This window comes from Sceloporus occidentalis, unplaced genomic scaffold (assembly GCF_023333645.1).
Source record: "Sceloporus occidentalis isolate IW3139 unplaced genomic scaffold, rSceOcc1.0.p SCAF_1, whole genome shotgun sequence".
Classification (NCBI taxonomy): domain Eukaryota; kingdom Metazoa; phylum Chordata; class Lepidosauria; order Squamata; family Phrynosomatidae; genus Sceloporus; species Sceloporus occidentalis.
Window position 1 is genome coordinate 285,326,541 of NW_028316981.1, and position 24,189 is coordinate 285,350,729.

The 24,189-nt window shown below is 39.6% G+C and overlaps 1 protein-coding gene across 3 annotated transcripts in view; it reads left to right on the plus strand.

The window, feature by feature from the left end:
• Nucleotides 1-24,189, plus strand: part of LOC149324011 (3',5'-cyclic-AMP phosphodiesterase 4D-like) — a 369,808-nt gene that overhangs the window by 312,688 nt on the left and 32,931 nt on the right. For all 3 annotated transcript variants that reach the window (XM_089495426.1, XM_089495410.1, XM_089495418.1), the window contains one exon: nucleotides 3,638-3,873. In XM_089495426.1, the coding sequence (XP_089351552.1) occupies nucleotides 3,638-3,873 (236 nt within the window). The remainder of the gene's footprint in view (nucleotides 1-3,637; nucleotides 3,874-24,189) is intronic.

Genomic DNA, 24,189 nt, shown 5'->3' on the forward strand with positions numbered 1-24,189 from the left:
GACTACACTTGCTGGGCTGCTTGCTTTTTGGTAATTGCCCAGAATTACATTTGTTAGGCCTGTGTTGATCAATTCTAAAAGCTTATCTGAATAAAAATGTTTTCATCTGCCAACAGAAGGACAAGGAGGGTGGTATTCTAGTGTAGGGGCAGCCACCGAGAAGGCCTTATCTTGTGCCCCCACCAGCTCTGCCTGTGAAAGTGGTAGAATGGAGAGAGGGCCCTCCTTCATACAGGAAGACACAATCTGTCAGATAGCCTAGTCATATAAGGGTTTATAGATGATATTACCTTATCACCTTGAGTTGACATTGTTTCTGTAGCAAGCAAAAATGCACCAAATGCTCTCTCTCTCTCCCTCTTTCTCTCTCTCTCTCCCTCTCTCTCTCTCTCTCATGGAACTGAAGGAATTGCATGTGCTTTAGAAACAAACATTCCTATTTCTGTTACTTGTGGAGAACAGACCACCAATCTTTGCCATTAGGTACCTTAATGCACACTGCAATTCCCGATCCATTTACTTATCTGATTGCTACTAAAATAAACAGTGCGTAGGTGAATTGTGGTTATGGGTGAAATAATCCCTGGAGATGTCTGTGTATTAATGTGAATTATTTTTAGCTCATTCTGTTGATTCTAAGAATATTTTTTGGAAGTGTTAGTTGGCAATTGTAAACAAGGGTTTTTCTTAACACACACACTGGACTAGTCTTTGCATATTGTAGCTATGATTATGTAGCCTTTTGTGCAGCATGTTAAAAATACAAGAGATGGAAAATTGAACCTCACCCTCAATAACAGAAAACCACTGTTTCTTGCCTCACTTCTCACAATCAATATCTCTGATTTATTACAGTCTGTCCAACATCCTCTTAATAGTGATTATTTTCACATTTCCTTAAGGTTGGGCTAGATATTTGTTAAGAATGATGGATGTTGTTGTTGTTAAAACCACCACTTCCATCATTATTAATGTTGCTGTTATTTAGCCAAACACTGTTCAGAACACTAGAGTGTGAGGTGGGAGCAAGCTTGTTTTCTGCTGCTCCAGAGACTAGGGCCCAAACAATGGATGCAAGCTACAGCAAAAGAGATTCCACCTCAACATTAGGAAGAACTTCCTGACAGTAAGAGCTGTCCGACAGTGGAACACACTCCCTCGGAGTGTAGTGGAATCTCCCTCCTTGGAGGTCTTTAAGCAGAGGCTGGATGGCCATCTGTCAGGGATGCTTTGATTGAGATTTCCTGCATGGCAGGGAGTTGGACTGGATGGCCCTTGCGGTCTCTTCCAGCTCTATTATTCTATGATTCTATGATTAGGTCTGGCACTTCCAGATACAGCCACAGCTGACGCAAAAAAAAAAAAATTGCAGAAAAAAAGGCATTCCTTGCCATTACTACCAGCACTGCAGGTTTTAGCAGATTGAAACCTGCCAAATTGAAACTATGCCTCTGATCCTTCAAGAGGAGTGCAATCCTTTCTAGAACTGTGGAACAGTCATGGTTTCCCACCCTTGTCTTTTAGACTGGGAATTGAAGGTTTTTGCCACTTGTCAGCTAATCTGGATTCTTTCTGGGTTCCCATTATCAACTTCTGCCCAGATGAATGCTCAATTCATGATAGTGGTTAGACCAAGCAGACTCAATTAACATCAACAATCAGGAATCTCAGGATATTTACATGGGAAATAAGCTGGTTGTTATGCATTATTTAAGTTATTTATTAAATGCACTTATAGATATGGATGGGTAGCTTAGTGGTGAAGATGCCAGTTCTGATGATCGGAAGATCGGAAGTTTGACAGTTTGAGGCCCGAGTGTAGCATGATGGGGTGAGCTCTTGTCATTAGTCCCAGCTTCTGCTAACCTAACAGTTTGAAAGGTACTACTTTTCAGCATTCAGTGCAGTCATGCTGGCCACATGACCACTGGAGTAGTCCTTGGTTAATGCTGGCTCTTCAGCTTAGAAATGAAGATGAGCACTACGCCCTACAGTTGGTTACAACTAGACATTCATGTCAAGGGACTACCTTTACTTTTATAGATATGCAAACATATACATTCCCCATAGAAACAAAGTAATGTCAATGTCTGTGCACTGAGCTTTCATTACATTGCATTATATTGCATGGAATACATTCATTACATTACATCATATGAGTATTAGGATGTTACATTTTCATAAGGAGTTTCATAAAACTATGCATCTCTTTAACAGGTTTTCTATAATGGCCACATAGCAGAACATTATCAGCTTAAATAATATGATCTAGCTATCAATCCATTGCCATCCTAATCTTCATCTAGTTCTTTCAGATGTTTCATAGTGTCTGCTAAGTATTACATATACATTTCATTAAAACTTTTATATGTGCATAATTCTGGTCTTTATATCGTATCCATAATCACTTATCCATTTAAGAATGCTCTGTTTTTCTTTTCTCCGAGAGTATTGTTACTGAGGAAGACAGCTTTTCAAAACACATTTGGAATATGAGGCCAGACATCTGCATATAAAGTAATCTGTGGGAAATTTTTCAAGACTTTTCATGCATTTGTAAATGTTTAGCTTTTGGGGTTTATTTCTTATTTATATCATTAAAAACTTCTGAATTTTTAGAACCTGTTTGTTTATGTATTTATAAATGTATATTTTTTGTTATTCATTAATATTCAGTGTTCATTAATATTCCACCTTTTTCCCAATAATGGAACTCAAGGCAATTTACAGAATATTAAAACCAGAACAAATTTAAAACATCAATAAAATATATATAAAGGTAATTTAAAAACCAATTAGACAATATATAGAATTAAAACCATATACAGGTTGAACATTCCTTACCTGAAATGCTTGAGACAAGGAGTGTTTGGATTTCAGATTTAGATCCCTTTTCTGGGAGAAAGGTGTGATAGAAAGCAAATAAATAAATAAATAAATAAATAATAAGATTATTTTCAGATTTTGGAACATTTGCATATACAGTGAGCCCTCCCCATACACGGGAGATCCGTGGTCACGTTGGCACACTATACATAAGATAAAATCCAAATCTGAGCATAAAATTCATTTATGTTTTATATACTTTATAAACATAGATTGAAAGTAATTTTATACACAATTTTTTTTATATTTTTTGTGCATATACAAAGTTTGTGTACATTGAACCATCAGAAGGCAAATGTGTCACTATCCCATGTAGACAATGTTAGAGTTTTGAAGTGTTCTGGATTTTGGAATTCAGGATGATAAATACACAACCAGAATCAATTTGTGTGGGCCTTAGTTTTCCATACATACTATACATAGAGTCATTGTTTTCATGATCTTGGTTATTTCTTTGAGGAGGACTCAAGCGGGGCCATGGAATCCCTTTTAGCCCCTTGGCACAGCATATTTCAGAGTAAAGGAGGTAGCTGAGTGGATAGGCACATATTCTTGCTTTAGCCAGCATTGCTAAATGGAACAAAAATAACTGAGGTCTTCCCTGCCTCACCCATTAAATGGTTTAATTAAATGACATTTTAATAGTTTTTAAATAAAATATAAGGGTGTTTCAAAAATAATAGGTGCAATCTAGCAAAGAATTTGCGGAGAATTCCTAAACCAATGTTTCTTTGTCTTTGTGTTGCTGTAGGTATCAGAAGAAATATTATACCCTCATAATGAAGAGGACGGGGCTCTCCAGGGAATGGAACAATATCGTGTTAGGAGACTCTCTTGTCGTAATCTCCAGCTTCCACCTCTGGCATTCAGGCAGCTGGAACAAGCAGACTGGGACAGAAAAGGGGAGACAGACACTGTGTCAAGGCCCACCAGTCTTCCACTGAGAAGTCTCCCACTAATTGCTATCACAGCTGCAGAATCTGTCAGGTAAGTATTGATCTGGAACCCTCTTCTGTAATTCTGTATGACCAGTAAGAGCCTGTGCTCTGGCAGCTGATGTCCTGGAGGTTTGTGATTAAAATGCTTGACCCTTAATTGTGGAATTAATTGAGGAAGCCCAAACAGAAGGTGGTTTAACAACAGAGAACTGGTGACTTTACTATGGTTGTTTTGGTGGTAGTAGAAATGGAGGCAGCAAATGATGTGGTATTTTCTGTGCAACAGATGGTAGAAAGAACAATTCTTTGCGGGTTTTGTTCCTGGTGAGGGAGCCACTTATATTTAGAGACCTGGAGTTCTTGGGTGTAATAGAGGCTCCACAAACAATGACAAGATGTGTGCATTATTGTTCTGTAGTTCTTTTTCTGTCTAAGGCCACAGGCCAACTGTTCTACCTTTCCTAGAAACACAATAGAAAACATGGGATGGACTATTAATACTTATTGCAGGACATTCTAAGAGACCTGCCCTGGATCAAGATATGGATCTACTGTAAATGTTACATGCTGGGTTCATGTTTTAACAGAATATAGAGTGTCTTAAGAACAACCCAGTGTTTTAGAGAAAACTCACAACTCCATCCAGGTCTGCACCTATTTAGAATGCAGCTTGGCATCATGGATATTTTAATGTTCCTCTACATAAATGAACAAAGAGAAAAGGTATCAGTTTACAGGTCCAGGGATGAGTAGTTCTAGTTTCATCTGACCTGAAAAATCAGAGGATTGTTTGTGACAATTGAAGGGATACTGGCAGCATCATGTCCAGACTCCCCATAGCTGATGTACTTCCTAGTCTTTGTAGTTTGAGCTGGGGCTAAACCTAGAAAGAGGTAAATGTCAGCTTAGCAGACTAAATTTATCACACCTGAAGATTCCTGATAACCATGACACGGATGAGGTAATTTAAATTTGAAAATACCTATCTAAGAAGCTTGGCTTCATGCATTACATATGAGACAGCTACACTCGCCAATCAATATAGTACTGAAAATGCCAAAGAAAATGTCATAGGTTAGTGACAGAAGATCATGAAGCCCTGATGAATGTATGAGTGCTTGCATTAGATATATAAAAGGATGTGAGGAAAGGTAGCCTGAAACTGAAATGCTTCAAGGGGGCATGTTGTGTTGTTAGTGGACATGCTGATGCTCACTGCTGTTGTGCACCATTATGTGCTGGGATAGTGGATGTGTAAGAGGCTCCTATCACAGCATGCAAATCTCTCCTAGCCATTAAAGAAAATACCACTGTTTTGTGCATTCTATCGTCAAGCTCGTTCAGTTTGATTTTACCAAAAGATATGCTTACAGCTGAGATGAGAAAAAAGAAACAGCCCAGTGTATACTATTAGGTGATAATGTAAAAATCAACAAACCAAGAGAAAAACCTGCATACTCATAACTCTTTCTCTTAAAAATCTAGCACCTTTCATCCTTACTGTAGAAAATTACATGTTAACATATCTCCAGTAGATTCAGACTTTTTCTTGGCCTTTGTACAAGGAAATACAGACAGACAGAAAATGTCCAGTGTGTTTTAGAGATGCAGAGAAAGATATCCTCCATGTCTCAAATTTGTGTCTACAATATGAAATTCTCTACTTGACCATCATCATCTCAGGAGTTTTGAAAAACCCATGTACTGTATGGAAAGCTGTAGGCTTTCATAATGTTACAAAGAACTTTGTCTCTTTTGAGTTGTAAAAGAAAACTTAATGCTTGGGCAAAAAGTTCACTCAGGCGGGATACAGACCGTCCAAAAAGGGCGGTCTCCCACCACCTTGGTTTGTTCCGTGAGGCAGCTGCAGTGGACAAGTCCTCAGCCAACCCCTAGCACGTGATGGGGGCGGCGCAACGGCCCATTTAAATCGGGCCTCAGAAACTTGAAATACTAAAGGACTGAGTAATTCTTGAGACTGGTTCACACAGTCATTGTAACTATCACACAGTAGTTGGTACGTGGTAAGAAATGCTTTGTGGATCAGTTCTCTCTAATGGTATTTTTCCAACTGTATATGACACAGACTTTTGCCAATAAGCAAAGACCCCATCAAGTAGTAAAGGCTATCACTAAATAGCTAAGGGAGTACAAAATAACCTTTTGTAGAACAGGATGGATTTCGTTTGGTCCTTGGCCTGCTTTATTTCATACATATTTATTGCTGTATAAGATTATGTGTTTTAACTTCTGTATGTATAACAAAATTAGCTAAGAATTACATCCCTAGCCAGCATAACAAAATGCTGGGTGTTGCAGCCCAACAACATCTGGAGGGCCATACTTTGCCAAACCCTAATTTATCCCCATTGTAGCCACATTTAATTTCATCTGCATCTACACAGCAGAATTAATACAGTTTGACAGTGGTTTAAATGCCATGGAACAATGTGATTGAATTCTGGTATGTGTAGTTTTATGAGAGCCTTCTCTGTCAGAGATATGGTACCACAACAAACTACAAATCCCAGGACTCCATAAGATGGACCCCTGGCAGTTAAAGTGAAGTCAAACTGCATTGATTCTGCAATGTGGCAGAAGCCTTTATTTCATATTTTCACAGTTGCCAAAGCAGTCTTCAAGGGTAGCCCTGTATATAGCACAAAAAGCTGGAGGCAACTGTTTCATGCATGACAATAACAAAATTCCAGTTGTATAAATCTAAAATCTCTGGTTTCTTGAGGAAAACGGGTGTCATTTTTTAAAGCAGTGAACAAATAAAATTCATTCTTCTTTAGCTTATTCTCCTATCCACAAGCGGCTATTATCCTGTAAATTTACTGCCAACTGATAAAAATGGATGGCTAGCTATCTTAACTCAACTGCCATGCTTTAATTCCCTTCAGAATGCTATTTTACATTCAGGGACAAAACCGGAGACTGGGTGCCATGAGGTTGCCTCCAAAGCATATTCTTTGGCATTGAACTAAGGCCAGTGTTCACTCTGATCTCTCTATTCAAGCACAGTGTGATTGATTTAATCTGCTGTGAAATGTCTCGATAATGAGATGTCAGCTGAAACAACAGGAGAAGTTCAAAGTGTGTTTGGAAACAAGTGGGATGTGGGGAATACACGTGCATAAACTCTTGTCTGTATCAGTGAGGGGTGATGCATTATAAGCTTAACTAGGGGTGTTTTTTTAAAATTTAGATGCCAGTCAGTAAAATGAGTTCTATGCTCCAAAGAGAAACATATAGTTATTCAGTGTTTTATTTCTTTCTGTTTATATCCTAATTTCTAAAAGGTTACAAAAGCAGATTTTTAAAAAAATTCAGCAACAGAAATCAACCAAATGATTAATGTGGCAAGAGGAGACACACAGACAATATTAACAGGGCATCTTATATATAGTATGATAGCAAACTGCAAAATTGAATGTGGATCCTTACCAGAGCTTGACAAAGTTATGTTTTGGCTGGCTGAGGTATTCTGGGAACTGTTATCCAAAAATACTAATGTTTCCAAGCTCTGTTTTTTACGCCCCTAAAATGGCAAGCAGAGATTAATCTGTAGCAATGTGACTTTAATCTATACTGATGTTGTCTGGGCATTCTGAAAGCTGCAGTCCAAAAAGAAAGGAAGAAAGAAAGAGTCCTTTGAAACTTTGGAATGTCTCACCAAGAAGAAGCTTCTCTGGTGGCAATGCTGTATTTTCATCTTCAGGTGAAATCCAGATTTCTTGGATTGCAACTCCTATCACCTATAAGCAGTCATGCATGATGGGGCCCAACAATACCTGAAAGGCCACATGATTCCCACCTCTGTCCTAAGCTTTTTAGAACAATTAGAGATGCATTCTGTACTTTGTTTGTGTATGTTTGTATTACATTTCTTTATGTAATACTTAAAACTCCTTAAAACTGCCAATCCCAGAATGCAACAGGAGGCAGCTACAGGAGTCAAAGTGGAATAGTAGCACTTTAAGAGTATAGTGTGATAAACATCTATGTCTCGAGACATTGTGAGTTTATAACCTATGTGTTATCGTGTGCCTTGAAGTCATTTCTGATTTATGGCAACCCTTAGGCCATGGGATTTTCTGGGCAAGATTTGTTCAGTGCAAGTTTGTTGTTGCTTTCCTCTGAAGCGGAAAAAGTGTGATTTGCTGTAAGTCACCCAGTGAGTTTCTATGGCTGAATGGGGATTCAAGCTCTAGTCTCCAGACTCATAATCCAACACCAAACCGCTACACCACACTGCCTCTATTTTAAAACTGTACCTACTTTATTTCTTTGTTACTAACAGTACAGCTGCTGTTGCTGCTTGTTGTTCTATTGATTGCTACTGGTAAAGTGCATTGTTTTTATTATTTTCTGGGATCTTTTTTGTTTTTTCTGAGCATTTTGTGCTAAACATGAGGGATATAAATGCAATAAACAAGCAAGCACTAGACTTCATTTTAAAAAGTCTTCAATTCAAAAGACAAACATATCTCGGATCAGCTATGAACTGCCAGTTCACTCAGGATTGATGAGCCTTCTATGGCTCATCAGAGTATCCTTGTTAATTAACTTGCAGACTTTTTTTTTCTTTTTGTTTTGAGGATAACCAGGAGCGTGAGACTTCTAATTTGAACTGGGTAACTGGAACGTGAAATACATTAGGCTTCCAAATTGCTGAGCATGCTATATTTGATTTCTCCCAAAGTAAACATCTTGTTAAGAATTCTTTTTTTAAAAAAAGCTATAACAGTTTGTGCAGAAGCTGCAAAATATTTCCTAATTTGAAAGACTGTACCAGCTTGGGCAGATAGTCTTTCTCCCTGAAAGCTGTTGCTGTGTTATCTCCCACTGCATAGGAGGAAGCACTGTGGATTGATGAAGGGGCCAATTCTATCCAAACTGAACCCCTTCAGTCAGTTCTGATTGACAGTTAGTTACCTGGAAAGCAGCCGCGGACTTGCTGGCAGGAAAGGATGAGTGATAACTTCAGATTCGTTGCTAAAGGAGGCTGAAGTTGAAGTTAATTTTTCTGGAAGCTGCAAGGTTGGCTGGATGGAGCTTGATGTGATTGTATTCCTTCCTGCACTCATTTGTAAATAATTAGAGTGATTCAAAAGTTGGAAGTTTCTGGTGCCTTCTTCTGCCAAGCCTATGTACTCACCAAAGGCTGCTCTGATCTACCTGCAAATAACTGGAGTAAGAAAGGAGAGAAAGCATGCAGTATTATTTTACATTTTAAGATGGCTTATGCGATTTTCATTAGGGCTATGCAGAACACCCTCAGTTTGCTCCAGACACTGATTTTGGCCATTTGAATCCTGTCCTGATCTGGGCAACATTGATTTGAACCCATTCTGACCTTCCAAAACAAGATTTGGAAATCTGGAAATTCCTCCCACTGACATGCCTTGGGTAACTAAAAAGGATATAACTGCTTTTTGGTCCAGTTCCCCCCTCCCCCCACCACATTTAGCCCTCCAGATGTTATTAGACATCTGTTGTAAGTCCCAGTAGTCTTTGCCCACATAGGCCATGACCAGGAATGATGGCAGCTGCAATCTAGCAACATCAAGAAGGCCACACAATTCCCACCTATGATTTAAAGCATCTTAAAGTGCTAGCCAGTAAGAGCAAAATCCACTATAGACGTTCCATGTGGTTAAAATTAATATGCTTGCAGTACAGTACAGAACAGTACAAATGGACAGATGCAGAGAAGAACAAGAGATTAATGAATCACATTTGAGAATTCAAAGCAGATGCCTGTTAGCTACTTGGGCCAATTAGGAGAGAATGAGGAGAGAATAAGTTTCACTACTGAAACACATAGCGATTTGTGCAAAACAAACATATTACTACTTAAATTAACAAATTAATGAGAAAGGAAAACAGAGGATTAGCTGAGCTACTGAAATGAAAAGCCATGAAGTGACAGAGAGATGGAGAAACCAATCAAAAAACACAAACAGTCAAACCTTCAAGACAGCTCTTTCAGGTTATAATCAGCTACTTGAGAGCTAAATCTAAATCTAGCTAGTTAACTGTGAAGTAACTGCATAACTCTAATGATCCCACAGAATTCCTCCCCATAATCACTGTGCTTGACCAATGCTAGTGAGATTCTTGCCCCAAATTGAAAATTATTGCTCTCAGTAAGCAAAACCTTGTTTCCCACCTTTGTGACCAGTTTTTAAGTTTTAAACTTTTAATATACTTTAACTTTTTAAATTGTTTAATATGTATAATGAATATTATTGTCTTTTTTTAAATTTTAATTTAGGTTGTTTTTTGCTGCCCTGAGATCTTTAGATAGAGACAGGATATAAATATTAAAATATAGAAATAAATACCCAAACCAGACTCATCCAAATGGATATGTACTGGCCTGATGCACTTTAGAATACAACTGAATCAGCAATTCAGTCCTAATTTTGATGTATGATCATGGTGAAAAATAGATATGGTTCTTAATGTTTTTAGTCTGCAACTCATATCTGCCTTAACCAGCTAAGCCAATGGTCAGAATTTATAAGAGTTGCAGTTCAAAAATATCTGGAGGGCCAGAGTTACCCATTTTGTTTTAAGAGAAATCAAATTTCTGTTGAGAATTTCTCTAGCCACTAATTCATCTCCCCTCTTCCAATCAAGAAGGCACAAGAAAAATATTGTGTCCTGGCTTTTACTGGAGTGAGGTGGTGGGTATCATGCCCTCTTGTCCTGCTCTTGACCACCATGTGTTTACAGCCATGGATGTCAAGATGGATGAGTAATGAAGATTCCCACCACATGCATTTCAGGGGCTATGCACATTTGAATAGCCAGTCATCCCTCCACATTTGCGGCTTTGATATTTGTGGCTTTGATTATTCACAGATTTCATTAATATGTTCTCTCTAGGACTGTCTAGGTCCTCCAGTGCAACTCTGTGGTCAACTTTAACTAAAAGTTGCACTGAAAGACCATTTGTAGCTACTCCAGTGCCATTCTATGGTCAGTGTATGTTGGACATTGACCACAGAGTTGCACTGGAGGACCTAGAGATTCCTAGGGAGGTGTCCTCTCAGGTAAAAACAGTGTTTTTGTTATTTGTGGTTTTTCCATATTCACAGGGGTCTATTTCCCTAACCCTAGCGAATATGGAGGGACAACTGTATACAAAAGATGAAATTCTACGCACCTTCTATTTACATGCTACATTCATACCCTACCTTTTCTCCAACTAGTTCCATGTAGCTTCTAGGGGTGTAATTCTTTGCAGTGTCAAAAAAAGCAATGAGTAATTTTAGCATTTTTTTCCCAGTTGCAAGAAAATCTTCTAAAACTGCAGTTTTGAAACAGTATTAACAGTTCAGGATTTTTCTGTGTAAAATTTACACTTGGAACTTTAGTTTTGGTGGTTTTTGTTTGTTTGTTTGTTTGTTTTTGTTTTTTGCAAAATGTTTTCTGTGCAGAAATAACTATAATTTGAGTTTTTCATATTGTTGTTTTGTTTTTTGCAAAGAAAATGACATTTTCTGCATAGGAAAGAGCCATGGCTGAGAAGGCCTTCTCCCATGTCATCACTGTGTGAACAAAGAGGAGACTTCCCTCCCCCATGCATCAGTCCTCAAGCAGGCATTTATAAGGAGAGGCATTCCTATCAAGGTCCCAAGCAATTTAGGGTTTTAAATGGCATTACAAGTACTTTGGATTCAGTCCAGAAGCATGTTGGCAGCCAGTACAGTACTTTCATGACTAGCATTCTGTGATGTCTATATGTCAAAATATCTTCAAGGGTGTCCCCATGGAGAGCACATTAGAGTAATCTAATTGGGAGGTTGCCAGTGTGTGAACTACTATAGCCAGTGGCACCACTAGGATTGGTGTTACCTGGTGTGGTAGCTCATGGGGTCACCCCCCATTGACCCGCATCCCCTCGTATCTCCCTTAACAGACATCTCTGTCTACGTTATCTCTATCTAGAAAAGGCTGTAGCTGGCTCAGCAGTTGCACCAAGCACTCTAAGCTACAGACTCCACTTGGGCTTTTAGGGATGGATCCAGGAGTACTTCCAAGGTATGCACCTGCTCCTTCAGGGGGAGTGCAATCCAAACCAGGACAAACTGTTTACCCAGTTCCCACACCTGAGAACAACCAGTCCACAGAGCCTCGATCTTATCAGGATTCAGCTTCATTTTATTGGCCTTCAACCAGTTCATTACCCCAGCCACAGGCACTGGTCTAGCATCTCCATAGACTCAGGCTGCATCCACACTGCAGAAATAATCCAGTTTGACACTGTTTTAACTGTCATGGCTCAACACTCTGGGGTTCTGGGAATTGTAGTTTGTTGTGACACCGGAGCTCTCTGACAGAGGTGGCTAAGGTCTGAAAGATGGCCCTGAAGGAGTGGCTCCACAGCGCCCCTTTGATCACCGAGTTGGGCCGTGGCAACCACACACTACACCCCCAACCCAGCTGTTTGCCAGCTCAAAAAATAAGTGGCAGAAAACAGCTCCTTTTGGAGCCTGCAAAAAGCTGGCTTTTCTGCCACTGCTGTGGCTTTGCTGTGCTGCTGTGGTTTGAGGCATATAAACACTGTGCCACTGGGGTGCTGCAAAGCTGCTTGCCATGTGGTCAGGTGGGCATTTTCATGGTGGCTTCCTGCTGGCCTGGGGGCATGCATCATCTAAATGATACGCCCCCAAGCTGCTGGGAAGTTTTGTCCCTTAATGCCTCACAAAACTACAATTCCCAGAAGAGCCATGATGGTTAAAGTAGATTATTTCTGCAGTGTGAACAGCCCCTGGACTGAATTTCATGGCAAGAGGAAGTAGAGATGAACATCATCTTCATCTTGTTGGCACCAAATGCCAAAACTTCTAATGTCTTCACCCCGCAGCTTCAGAAAGATATTAAAGAGCACAGAGATAAGATGGAACCCTGCAGCACCCCATGGAGCTCAACAGGAATCTCCAGATGGAATCTCAGTGCAATACCCTGGCGCATAGCCTGTTAAATTGAGTCCAGATAATCTGTTTCCTCTAAGAATGCCTGAAGTTGCCCACCCATCACACACACAAACACCTTGCCCCAAAATGGGATTTTTTGCAATAAAGTGGTAGTTCCTTCATGCCTCTGGGTCAAGAGAGGTCTTTTTTCAGGAGAGAATGCACCACAGCTTCCTTTGAAACAGTTGGCAGCTGCCCCTGACAAAGTGAAGTGTTTTTCACCTTTTGAACCTACCTATTCTTCTTGATCTTCTTGATAGCCAAGATGGCAGCCTTAAATGTGATGAGATGTGCCTGGCAAAGAATAAACACATTTGTTTCATTCTGGGTCCTTTGTCCAAATTACAGTGGAGTATGAGAAGTACAGATCTGGGCTAAAGGCTTCATGGAAAACATAGGTCTTGCAGGTTGATCTGAATATGTTTTGATCAGTTCCTCCTCTTGTTGCTTCTAGAATAATTGCAAATGCATACCTCCTTAATCTGGCATTTTAAACACTTTGATATTTATTGGTTGTGATAGCTTTTATGGTTTTCTTGTTTGATTTGTTGTTATTGATTTTTGTTAGTCACTTTCAGCTTTATTTTTGAGAAGACAGGTGGGAGAAATGTATAATAAAGCAAAGCAAAGAATAAATCATTGTGGTAACAGTGAAAGTGAAAGAGGGCCCTTGGTTGGGTATTTTGGACAGCAGCAGGCATGCCAATAATGAGACAGGGTTTTTCTTGAAATTGCCACTGAAGAAATTTTAGGAAATAGATGTCACAAAAACATGCAAATGTATGACAAAATTAGCAAGGTTAAAATATATTTTTAACTCCTCCCGCCCCTTCACCATCCTACTACAGTTATTCTAATTGTAATTTCCTGTTGCTAATTCCAGTGTTCCCTGTTGTTCAGCTATTACTCATCTGAAAGACTTGAGCAAATAAACTGTACCATAAATTGGGCATTGGAAGGCATGCTTTGATATTACACACAAAACTTAAACAAAACAAAAAAAGTTAAGCAGATGTGAAGTGTTTGAAATGAGCATAGGCTTTCCAGTTTCTGGCTCTTCCTCTGAGCTCAAGGTGATCTTGCTGTTTATAGTTGTAGAAAGACAGAAAGACAGAAGGGCAGAAGGTGTTTTTGGGGTCATAACAGAATGCACTGCAAATGAATTCAGAGAGAAAGCTGTTTTCTGGGTTCGTGTCTTTGCAGCTCAGCAGGATAGCATCTGCTCTGAAAATAAGTGGGAAGTCAGATGAATATAGTGTTGAAAGTTAAAGATCAGGAAGCCTTGCCATTTCATTTATTTTCAAGCTCTAAGGGCCTTTCCTAGGACTGCGAGTCACATCTGTCTCTCCAACAGCTTCATGTGGATTTGCCCCCTCCTCTCTTTTTGGCAGTGATTGTACTCAGTGACTCACTGAAGAATAAGGAAGGAAATAACAGAGAAATACGACAATCACCTGGAATATTTTGATGCTGCTGATTTCTTTGTAACATTGTTGGCAGTAGCACATGAGCTAATTTCCACACTGTCATCTTATCAGCCCATCGGCTAAAATGAGGAAAAAATGATTGCTTTGTAGATGGGGGAGTCTGTAGTCACCAAGAAGTGAAGCACAGTTGGCTAAGGATAATCTTCAAATGGTTAGTAAAGGTGGGAATAAGATTCAGACAGCTTTATCCCTTTTCAAAGAAAATTTCCACTCACAACTTGAATGGAAACTTTTTGTTTGCAAGGCTGACTTATTACATGAAACCTTGTACTGAGTAGTTCTCAATCAATCCAATCATTGGAAAAAGAGGTATGATTATGGCTACATAGAGATTTATTTTTGGAACTTTTCAAAACAACAAATCACACAGTAGCATATGCAAGAAACTTTTAAACAATCTCCTGATGCAGTTTGAATACAGAACTCACATATTTATTTTGGCTGCTTTTAAACATCCACAGTAGCACCTAGGAGCTTTGTGATATTTGAGAATGAAACCAATTGGACTTAAGTTACAGGAGGCTGGATTCTGGATGATGATTTGTATCTGTAAAAATTACAGATATCTATCTATCTATCTATCTATCTATCTATCTGGCAAGACTTTTAAAAGTTAATAGTTTCAAGCATTTTCAAAAATAGGGACCAGGTTTCAAAAAAACAGATAAAAGCAATTGATCAATAGAAAACTAGGAATTAAAAAAACATGCACCCAAGAATAATATTAATATAACATCCACTAAAAACCATTGCAGCAAATATCTACTGGCTGGTGTCAGTGACATAATGAGAAAGATGTAAAATTCATGTACAAAACCTGGGATCAGTTTTGCTTCTCTTTTTAAACTTGGTCACTTCTCTGTAGATTTTGAAAATCTGTACAAACATAGTTTATACATTACATGCAGTATCAGAGGAAGTACCATAACCATTCACTACCAGTTGCTAGGGAACATGAGTGGGAGGATGATATTGTGCTTGTATCCTGGTTGTGGCTTCCCATGGGTATCTGGTTGGCCACCAAAGGCACAAAATGCTTAACTAGATAGCCCTTTGGTCTGTTCCAACAGGGCTCTTCTTGTGAAGACTTTTAATTAAAGGAATTTTAAAGGCATTGTGAAATATACATGTTACAAAGAACTTGCTATGCAATGAGGCTGATTTTCAATTGAGCATTAGGATGGTCATTGGCAGAACATAGATTTTGTTGCAAAAATCCAAAACCTTTCTTTGTAATGTCATTTTGCTTTCATGTCAGTTGTTACCCTTAAGCAGGAGGCAGTATGTAGTAGGATGTTTTCTACCTGTTCTGCAACTGATTGTCTGCTTTGAATACATTTTAAGTTCTGATGTGATGGCATGGTATCTTCAAAACACCCTCTCTGAGAATTCTCTTTTGAAGATTTATTGTTTATTCTTGTTAGCATGAATTATTCTGCTGGCTATTCATACACTGATGAAAGCTCATCTCTTGTTAGTAAGGCTGTTTACCTGCAGTGGGGTTTTTGAGATGGCAGGTACATGGACTAATATTGCCTGACACCAATGATGGCTTATGGCAGACAGGAGGCAGAGTCTGGGGGGACAGAATACTTGCATGCACTTTGGAGCACACATATTTCCTCTTTTCTTATCCACTTTCTTCCCAATTTAATTACATTTAATTCTTATTTTTCTTATTTGTATTCTTCCTCCAAACCATTTGGGATACATGCTTGCAGAGGCATCTTATTTAATCAATAGTGCTGTTCCATTCTTGGGTTTGGGCAGAGCAGTGGAGGCTGCTGATTCCCATGTCAGTGTAGTGGTGAATCCCAAAATAGCTTCAGATATTTGATTAATGCCTATAAAATTTTGTTCTAAAAACTTTTGTTCCACTGACATAGAAGCCACCAGTTATCACTGGAGAGCAGAGCTTGGAAAAGTTAATTTTTGGATGATACCACTTAAATCCCACCTCTGTCACTACCAGAATGGCCATGAAGTTGTAGTAAGAAAAATATATTTCCTCCAATCTGTGTTGGGAATTTATCATATGCTTGCTGCACTGAAGAGTATCTGTCAAGACAGAGTGATGTGTACACTCAGGTCCTCTGGCAGACATTTACTCTAGTTAGCCAAGACAAGGTTGGTAACTGGCAGCCAGAGAACATTTTCTTCAACCACCCCTAGACTGTTGAATGACCTGCCAGAAGAGGTTTGACAGTTAAATATGCTGTCTGAGTGTAAAAGAGCATTTGTGGCCATTTTGCCTCATATGGCCTTATGAGGTTTGCCACTCTTTTAGTCTACCCAGAATTGCATTTCACTAGGTTTCTAGAATTCTCCATCCCGAGGAAATGAAACTTTGTCTGCAGGAGGAGAATTTAGTGCTTGAGAAAATCTAATAGGAGATGGTGCTTTTAGCTGACCTACTTATAAGCTATGTCATTTACCCTGCAGGTTGTATTCCTTAAACTGTGTGGGTATTGTCTGTGGTCACTTAATGATAAGAGAAAGGTTCTCTCTCCACATAGTTAGAAGTACATTCCTTTATATTTCCTTTGTGTGTTTCTATTTGTTCTAGATGCTAGAAACAGATTCATAGAGATGAGCCATATCTTTGTATGTATTATATGCCAGTGCAAAGTTTGGAATTTAGTACTGTGTTGAAAGTTCTTTGAAGAACTTTCTAACTTGAAAGGGAGCAGTGGAGTGGATAGATATTAATAAAAGTGCCCCATATTTTCAAGCCATGGGTGGTGGAATCCATGGATTAAAAAATCACTGGGTACAGAGGGACGACTTTACTAATGTTTTTTCATTCCTATTTATCTTGTTGTTAGCCTTTAAAAACATTTGGTAGCCGTGTGTGTGTGTAAACTTCCATATGTTTGATTTTATCATAGAAAGACAGATTCTAAATGTCAGCTAAACAATGATATATTGTTGTAGCAGAACTGAAAGACAATGATTTACCCCCCAGGGAAAGAATATAACCCTCTAGCTTGCCTCTTGTTTTCAACAGCTGTTTTCAGCAGATCACCTCAAAAGACTACTTGAATTTTAGGATTAATTGTGTTTCAAAATTATGCTTTCATTTTCAGCTTTAAGTGCATGTTTTCTACTTTTGCCAGCCTGAATTGGAGCTAGTTTAAAAGGCCAACACTTCCATTTAATTAAAGTGTGCATAAATATAATGGTTGAAATGGTGTTTGTACCCAATAAAAGTGAGCCTTTTACCTACGTCTTAAGCTAACAGTAGATTACAAATGGGTTCTCGCTCCCATTTTGCAAAGGCCAACTTTCAATCACTTATAGAAGCCCCTGTCGCCTCATTTTTCTTGTGGACAATAAGTCATTTTAGTTTAGGCCCTATAAATATTAAATAGCACAAAAGTTAAGTGCAGTTATAGTCCTTCTTCTCCTCTCCTCTTCCTTAAAACTAGTTTGCACATTTTTTCTAGAGTTAAAACATTTCTACCATTATTTAAATTTTCCAAATAATATAATTGCTTATATCCAATTTTTTCTTAATAATGTGTAATCAAACAAAACACAGTGTGGGCCTAAATGAGGGGTGAGCAGACTGTGGTGCCTGCGGGGAGGGCATATCACCCAGTTTTAGGGTCTTTTCAAGTTTTATAGGGCCTCCATCACCATTTTGGGTGACCAGAAGTGATTTTTATCACTTCAAAACACTTCTTGAGTATCATTCATTCATTCATTCATTCATTCTTAGTTTTAGTTTTGGTGTTTCATAGTGGGGAGATCCCAAAATGACATCTAAAAGCATCATGAAACATTTCTTAATTGTTTAGATTTTTTTCCAGCTGAAAAATGGCATTACAGAGTCAAAAGAGAATATGGAGGGATGCCAGGATTTTGTAGTTGTCATTTGGGTCCTAAGGGCCACATGTGTACTGTGTGCTTAAGATACCCACTCTAGCCTAAAGAAAAAAGGAAATCCAATATCCCTTTCATTGTGGGGTGTAACAAATGGCCTGGATGGAGTGGCCTTATGCCACTCTGGTGCTGTTCGCACTGAGACCAGGGCAGCCGCATGTGCCCAGTCCCAATCTCGGTTGCCAACACAGTCTTGAACCATTTTGCCGGAAGGAGTGGATTCTACCTGCTCCTTCTTGGATCAGTTCTTCTGAGATGGCATGGCATCGGTGTGGCTTCTGACTGTATTCCAGGTGCGCATCATCTAAATGCCACATCCTCAAAGTGGCCTGAAGCTGCATCATTTTGCCCATGTGTTTCGGTCCTGAGTTATAGCAGTTTGAAACCACTTTAACAGCCATGACTGCATCCCATGGAATCCTGGGGTTTGTAGTTTGGTGTGATACTAAATTTCTCTGACAGAGAATTTATATACCTTCCAAAGTTACAAATCCTAGGTTTCCATAGGATGGAGTGAGGGCAGATGAAGCAGTATCAGAGTGTTATAATTGTGTGGTGCCAAAGAGACTTTACTCAACTGCAATAATGGTAAAGCAATGCATATGTAAATTCAATTGAGTCAATGGGTCAACTTTAGTTTGAAATAATTAGATTTGATGGCATGGTTGGATTAGTAACTATAATTTATTAAGATGATTAAGATAATCATTCAATAGTAACTAATAACTAGAGATGTTTTCTGAATATGAATATATGAAGCTACCTTATAGAGGGTCAGAATAGTGGCCTATTTACACCAGCCATCATTTGCTCTTCTGTCTGCTGGTTGTTGATTAGACATGACATTAAATACATGGTTGCCTTTAACATTCACTTTTTAAAAAATGGAAAAAGCATCTGCTCAAGGGGTTGATCATTACTGGGACTGTGGCAGAGAGAGAAGGGAATATTATCCTTTTTATTCTGTGTTATCTTTTTGGACAAAGGTCCAAAACACACCGCTGAAATAATCCAAGATGAGGATATTTTGTACAGGAATCCACAAAAACCAAATTTCCCAAGCTTTGACTTTTTTGACTACAAGTTGCAAAATTCACCAGCCTTTTTTCCAAGCTGTGTTCAAGTATCTCTGTGCTTCATTATATGGCTGATAGCATCTGTGGCCAATAAGATTTGATTTACATCATTGCTTAAGAGGCCAGGAAAGTGGAGCTGTCCAACCTTAGCTTGCATATGATGCTGTACTTTGGAGCTGCCGCAATAAAAGACACAGCTTTTGCTGTAACCGCTAAAAATGGAAGAGAGATGGCCCTTTGGGACTTTCTAGAGTTAAGTGTGCTTAATCACATTAATCACAGTGCCTGCAAGTGCATCCAGTTTTATATTACATTGCAGCCATTTTGTTTAGAGCAGAGAAGGCAACCTGGTGCTCTCCAGTTGTTTTGGATGATACCTCCAAAACAAGCCAGCATGGGCTGACAGTTCTGAGAGCTGTCACCCAAAACTTTGAGAAGGCATCAAATTGCCTAAATCTGCTTTAGAAGAATTAGATTTCAAATGTTTATTTCTATCAGCTTCATTCTATCATCTTGCATCAGCATGACAGAGTGCATTTAAAAAGAGAGAAAAAATATGGGCTAAATCCAACATTACATGAGCAGAACCCTGCTTGAGCAATGAGGTTTTCCATCTGTTCTTCCTCCTTGTACTATACAGTTTTTCAGTAATTTTTCTTTGAGATAAATTTAGCTTGTTCAACTTTTCTAAGCAGAAAGATCGCTTCTTTGCTTTCCCAATAAATTCAGTCTGTAATCCTGTTCCAGAACATCCTATTTCAGACTGCTCCTTAGGAATGTTTTGTCTTGGTAAACTTCATTACAAAGACTGTTGGAAGATCATTTTCCGTGTGTTCCACACCCAAACAACACAAAAGTTATCACAATTTCTGCAAAAGAGTATTTGAACTACTGTGTAGTAGGAAAGAAATACACACAGCTTGGTTCCAAAGGCAGCAGATGTCCCTTTTATCCTAGAGACAAGCCCTGCCAAATGCTTCCACATTCTTTGCCTTGGCCAGACAACCTACAAATGCTGGTCTGCAGTGCCAGTCTTTTGAGCAAGAGGTGCTAGATCCTGCCTTCAGCCAGGTGACGTCCCATTTATTTGAAGTTCTCCCCCTGATACACATAACTGAAATATTCATCAGAACAGATCTGCTCTACTCTTCTATTCCGTATCTTATTAAACACATAAATAATTAATACCCACTCTTTACTGAGACATCTCTTTCCGCAGGAGGGGAAAAGAGAGAGAAACCCCCACTGATTTTTTTCTCTGCCTTTCTCAGCATGTGAGAACCAACTGGGGTTATCCTCTGAAGCTGAGGAGTGGGAAATTGAGAAGGAGCCACCACCTTCACACCATGCATAGGTCAGCTGCCCAACTGGCTATCACAGGTGGCTTTAAAAGGGAGTTGGACACAAGAATTGCTGAAAACATTTCCCAAAAAGCAATTGATCAACTTACATACCAGAGATGACTGCCCTCATTGTTGAAGCCTATTTCTATGTAGTGACAGATGGTGGCTTCCATGTCAGTAGATACACCTTTGGTGTTTAGTCCAAATTTTAAAGAAGCCATCTATGCTATTAAACCCTACCTCCAAAATAGGTTCAGCATCTTGACTAGCTTCTTTCAAAAACCTGGAGCAGATTCACAACTCCTGATATGGGATCTCCCTGCCACAATTGTTTCTACAGCCCAGTTTGGGGGATCCAAGACTGCTTACACAACTCTGTACTCCAAAAGAAAGGAGCAAGCTGGGGTTCAACAGGAGTAGCCGGGGGGGGGGGCTGCCCTCCTGCAGCATCATATCATTCTGACTAATGGTAGGGCCAGCCTTGATCAGATAAAACCATGAAGAGAGAACTATCCATATAGCTCTTTAAGACCTGGAGTTGGTGAAGACAAGTGCTCATTGCTCTTTCCATAGGCAAAGTTTGAGCATTATGTAAAGAGAATGTGGGTCTAGAACTCTACATGGTAAGATCCATCTACTGTAGGAATGTATTTCCAGTGACCAGTCAGGGTGAGGAGTTTTTCTGATGATGCCTCTGATGCAAATTCATAGGTATGAAACAGGAACAACCACAGACACTATTTGAGTTGGAAAGGTGGGGCATAAATTAAAAGTATACAATTGCCGCAACTCAGCCTAGGCCAGTATATGGCAACCTTCTCCTTGACCCTGCCCTTTGGTGCCTGTTGCCAAATCACATTTGATCCATTGTCCGCCCACATAATCTGGATCACTCACCCTAAAACACATTTCTACATATCATGATGTAGGAATTGACCACAGGGATCTGATGTTATGGCATCTACCAAAAATAAAGTGGAAATGACTTTCTAAGGGCACCTCCATGATATAATAGGATCTTGGTGGCTGTTTCTTTTTAGAGTACTTTTTTCCCTGGTTCCTGGAGGCACAAGCAGGGGAGTGGTACAGGAAGATTATGTTGTTTAAGCCCAATGTTGTTAGTGTGCAATTTCTATCCAACCATCCCAGTCAACAGAACCAATGGTGAAAGAGCATGGGAACTGCAACCCAACAGAATTTGGATGGCCAGGTTAATCTCCTTCTCTCGTTTAAGCCATGCTACCTTTCATTTTTTTTTCAGAACAGAACTATATGGAATTATCACCACTCTCAACACCTGTATTTTCAGGGGTTAAATATGTAATGATGGAAGGAGGAATTGGTGAGAGGTGGAGGGATGAAGCATCTCCCCCCCCCCCCTTGTACCACTGCTTCTTCTATGCAAATTGTTTCTTGTCCAGCATGCTTTGCCCTTTGGCTTTAATTACACCTATTGTATTTAACCAGAAGATGTCGGTTAAATTAACACACACACACCACACACAAACACAGAGAGGGGAAAAAGACATGAAGAGAATTATAGGACTGCAAGGACTAGCCAGGTCCTTTGTTATCTGTGTGCTATCAGGCACTATGAGAAGAAGCTGCCTGCATACACCACCATATCTACATGTAGCTCTATGTAGAGTTGTGAGGGAGGAAAAGATTTCTGGCCCAGTCAGGTTTCTCCTTTCAGTGGAGAATCTCTATTGATGTAGATCAGGTCTACAACCATTTCCTGCCCTAGGAAAATTTATTATTTTTACTACAGTTTTCAGCATACCCAGTCATCATGGCATCTACAACTGCTAAAATTCCCCAGCCAGTATGGGCACTGTACATTCTGGCTGGAGGATTGTGGGATTTCTAGTGGTCATGCTGGCTGATACTGGGGAATGTATTCCATAAAAGTAATTTTTCCAAGCTGTGAAATCATAATCACTGTGCATATTGGCAATGTGTGTGTGGATATAGCAAGCCTATAAAAGTCTATGGATCCCCCTTATGGATTCTTTCAGTGCATTGGAGAAGGCATGTAAACCATTCTTGTGCAGTTGGGTTGTCAATTTCTGGCTTGATATTCCCAATACCTAATACCCCCTAATAATTAAGGCTGCATTCAGTAGACATAGTGTATGTCTAACTGAACTCAGTGGGGTTTACTTCTGAATAAGCTTGCTTTAGATCTGATTCTAAATCACTTGACATTTATCTTAAACACTGTTGTTGTTATTAGAAGCTCTTTGTGAACTCTCTATGCCCACACCACCTGTGGTGTCAAAAAAGCATGTATCTTTCTTATCTGTGTCCTTGACACTGTCTGCATTGGCCAAAACCCCAGGGCCAGTCAGAAACATCAGGCTTGTGAATTGGCCCCAGACCATCCATGATGGCACCTGCATGCACCAGGCAAAATCCGGTGTGGTGGTACAACATTGTTCACAGTGAGCCAGCATCACATCAGGATCGCTGGTCCATCCTCCATCACTGAAGACACAGCCACCACTGTCTTGCTTGCAGGATCTCTGTGGACAGCTTGTCCAGAGGGTGGGCTCACCCAAAAGACCAATGAGGAGAGAAGGCAGAGGGACACTATGATCACATAGCAGAGGTTTTCTGCCCATGTAGACAAGGCCCTAGTCTCGGGAGCAGCAGAAAACAAGCTTGCTACATCTTCATCATGTCATCCATTCAAATATTTAAATGTGGCGATCATATCACCTCTGAACTTTCTCATCTCCATGCTAAACTCACCCAACTCCAAGCTCTTGGTGTGCTTGAATATCAGAGCAGGCCCCAGATATTCTGCTGCTGCTTAAGTAGAGGACAAATTGGTGCCTCGTCCCATTCTTTTTACAGATGCTAACTGGATTGCCAGTTAGTAGGATAATATTATTCAAAGAACTTTAGACTGCAGGGCAGTTTAGGGGTACAGGACAGACTTTGTGGGATATATAACTGGGTCCTCTGGAAGGAGCAGGTAGAAAAGGTGTGCTCTTGCCCCCACAACAACTGCTACTTGAAGAGGTTACTTCACTCTGTCTAATGGTAGTGCTCACTCAGGTGTGTGTAATGACTATGGTAACCATCCTGTGGGTCAGATGAATTGGACTGACAGAATTTAGTCAGAATGTATGTTTTTGAATGATGATGGTATGTGGACCAGCAAGAGCTCAGTAAGAAAGTGTGTTTGCAGAAAGGAGATCTCTGTAATGCAAGGATTAACTTTTGGCCCTGCAGATGTTTCTGGATTGTTGCTTCCATCAGACCTAGCCAGCATAACCAATGGGTGCTGGGATGACGAGATACTTCATTAGGAATCCAGAAAATGGAGATGTTACAAACCAATAGAACCTGAAGGGCTGCAGTTTCTCATCTTTAATTTAATGTAAATTATAGTTCATATCCTGCATAGCCATACCTATTTATTACAGTGTTGTTTGGGCCAGAGCAAAATATATGTCAAATTGTTTCTTTAGGGGTGGGCATTCTCAGTAGTACCTAATCAGTATTATTCTCAGAATTACCTAAACTATAAGCAGCAGTTATATTAGTTAACATTAGGGCCTGAACAGACAGGC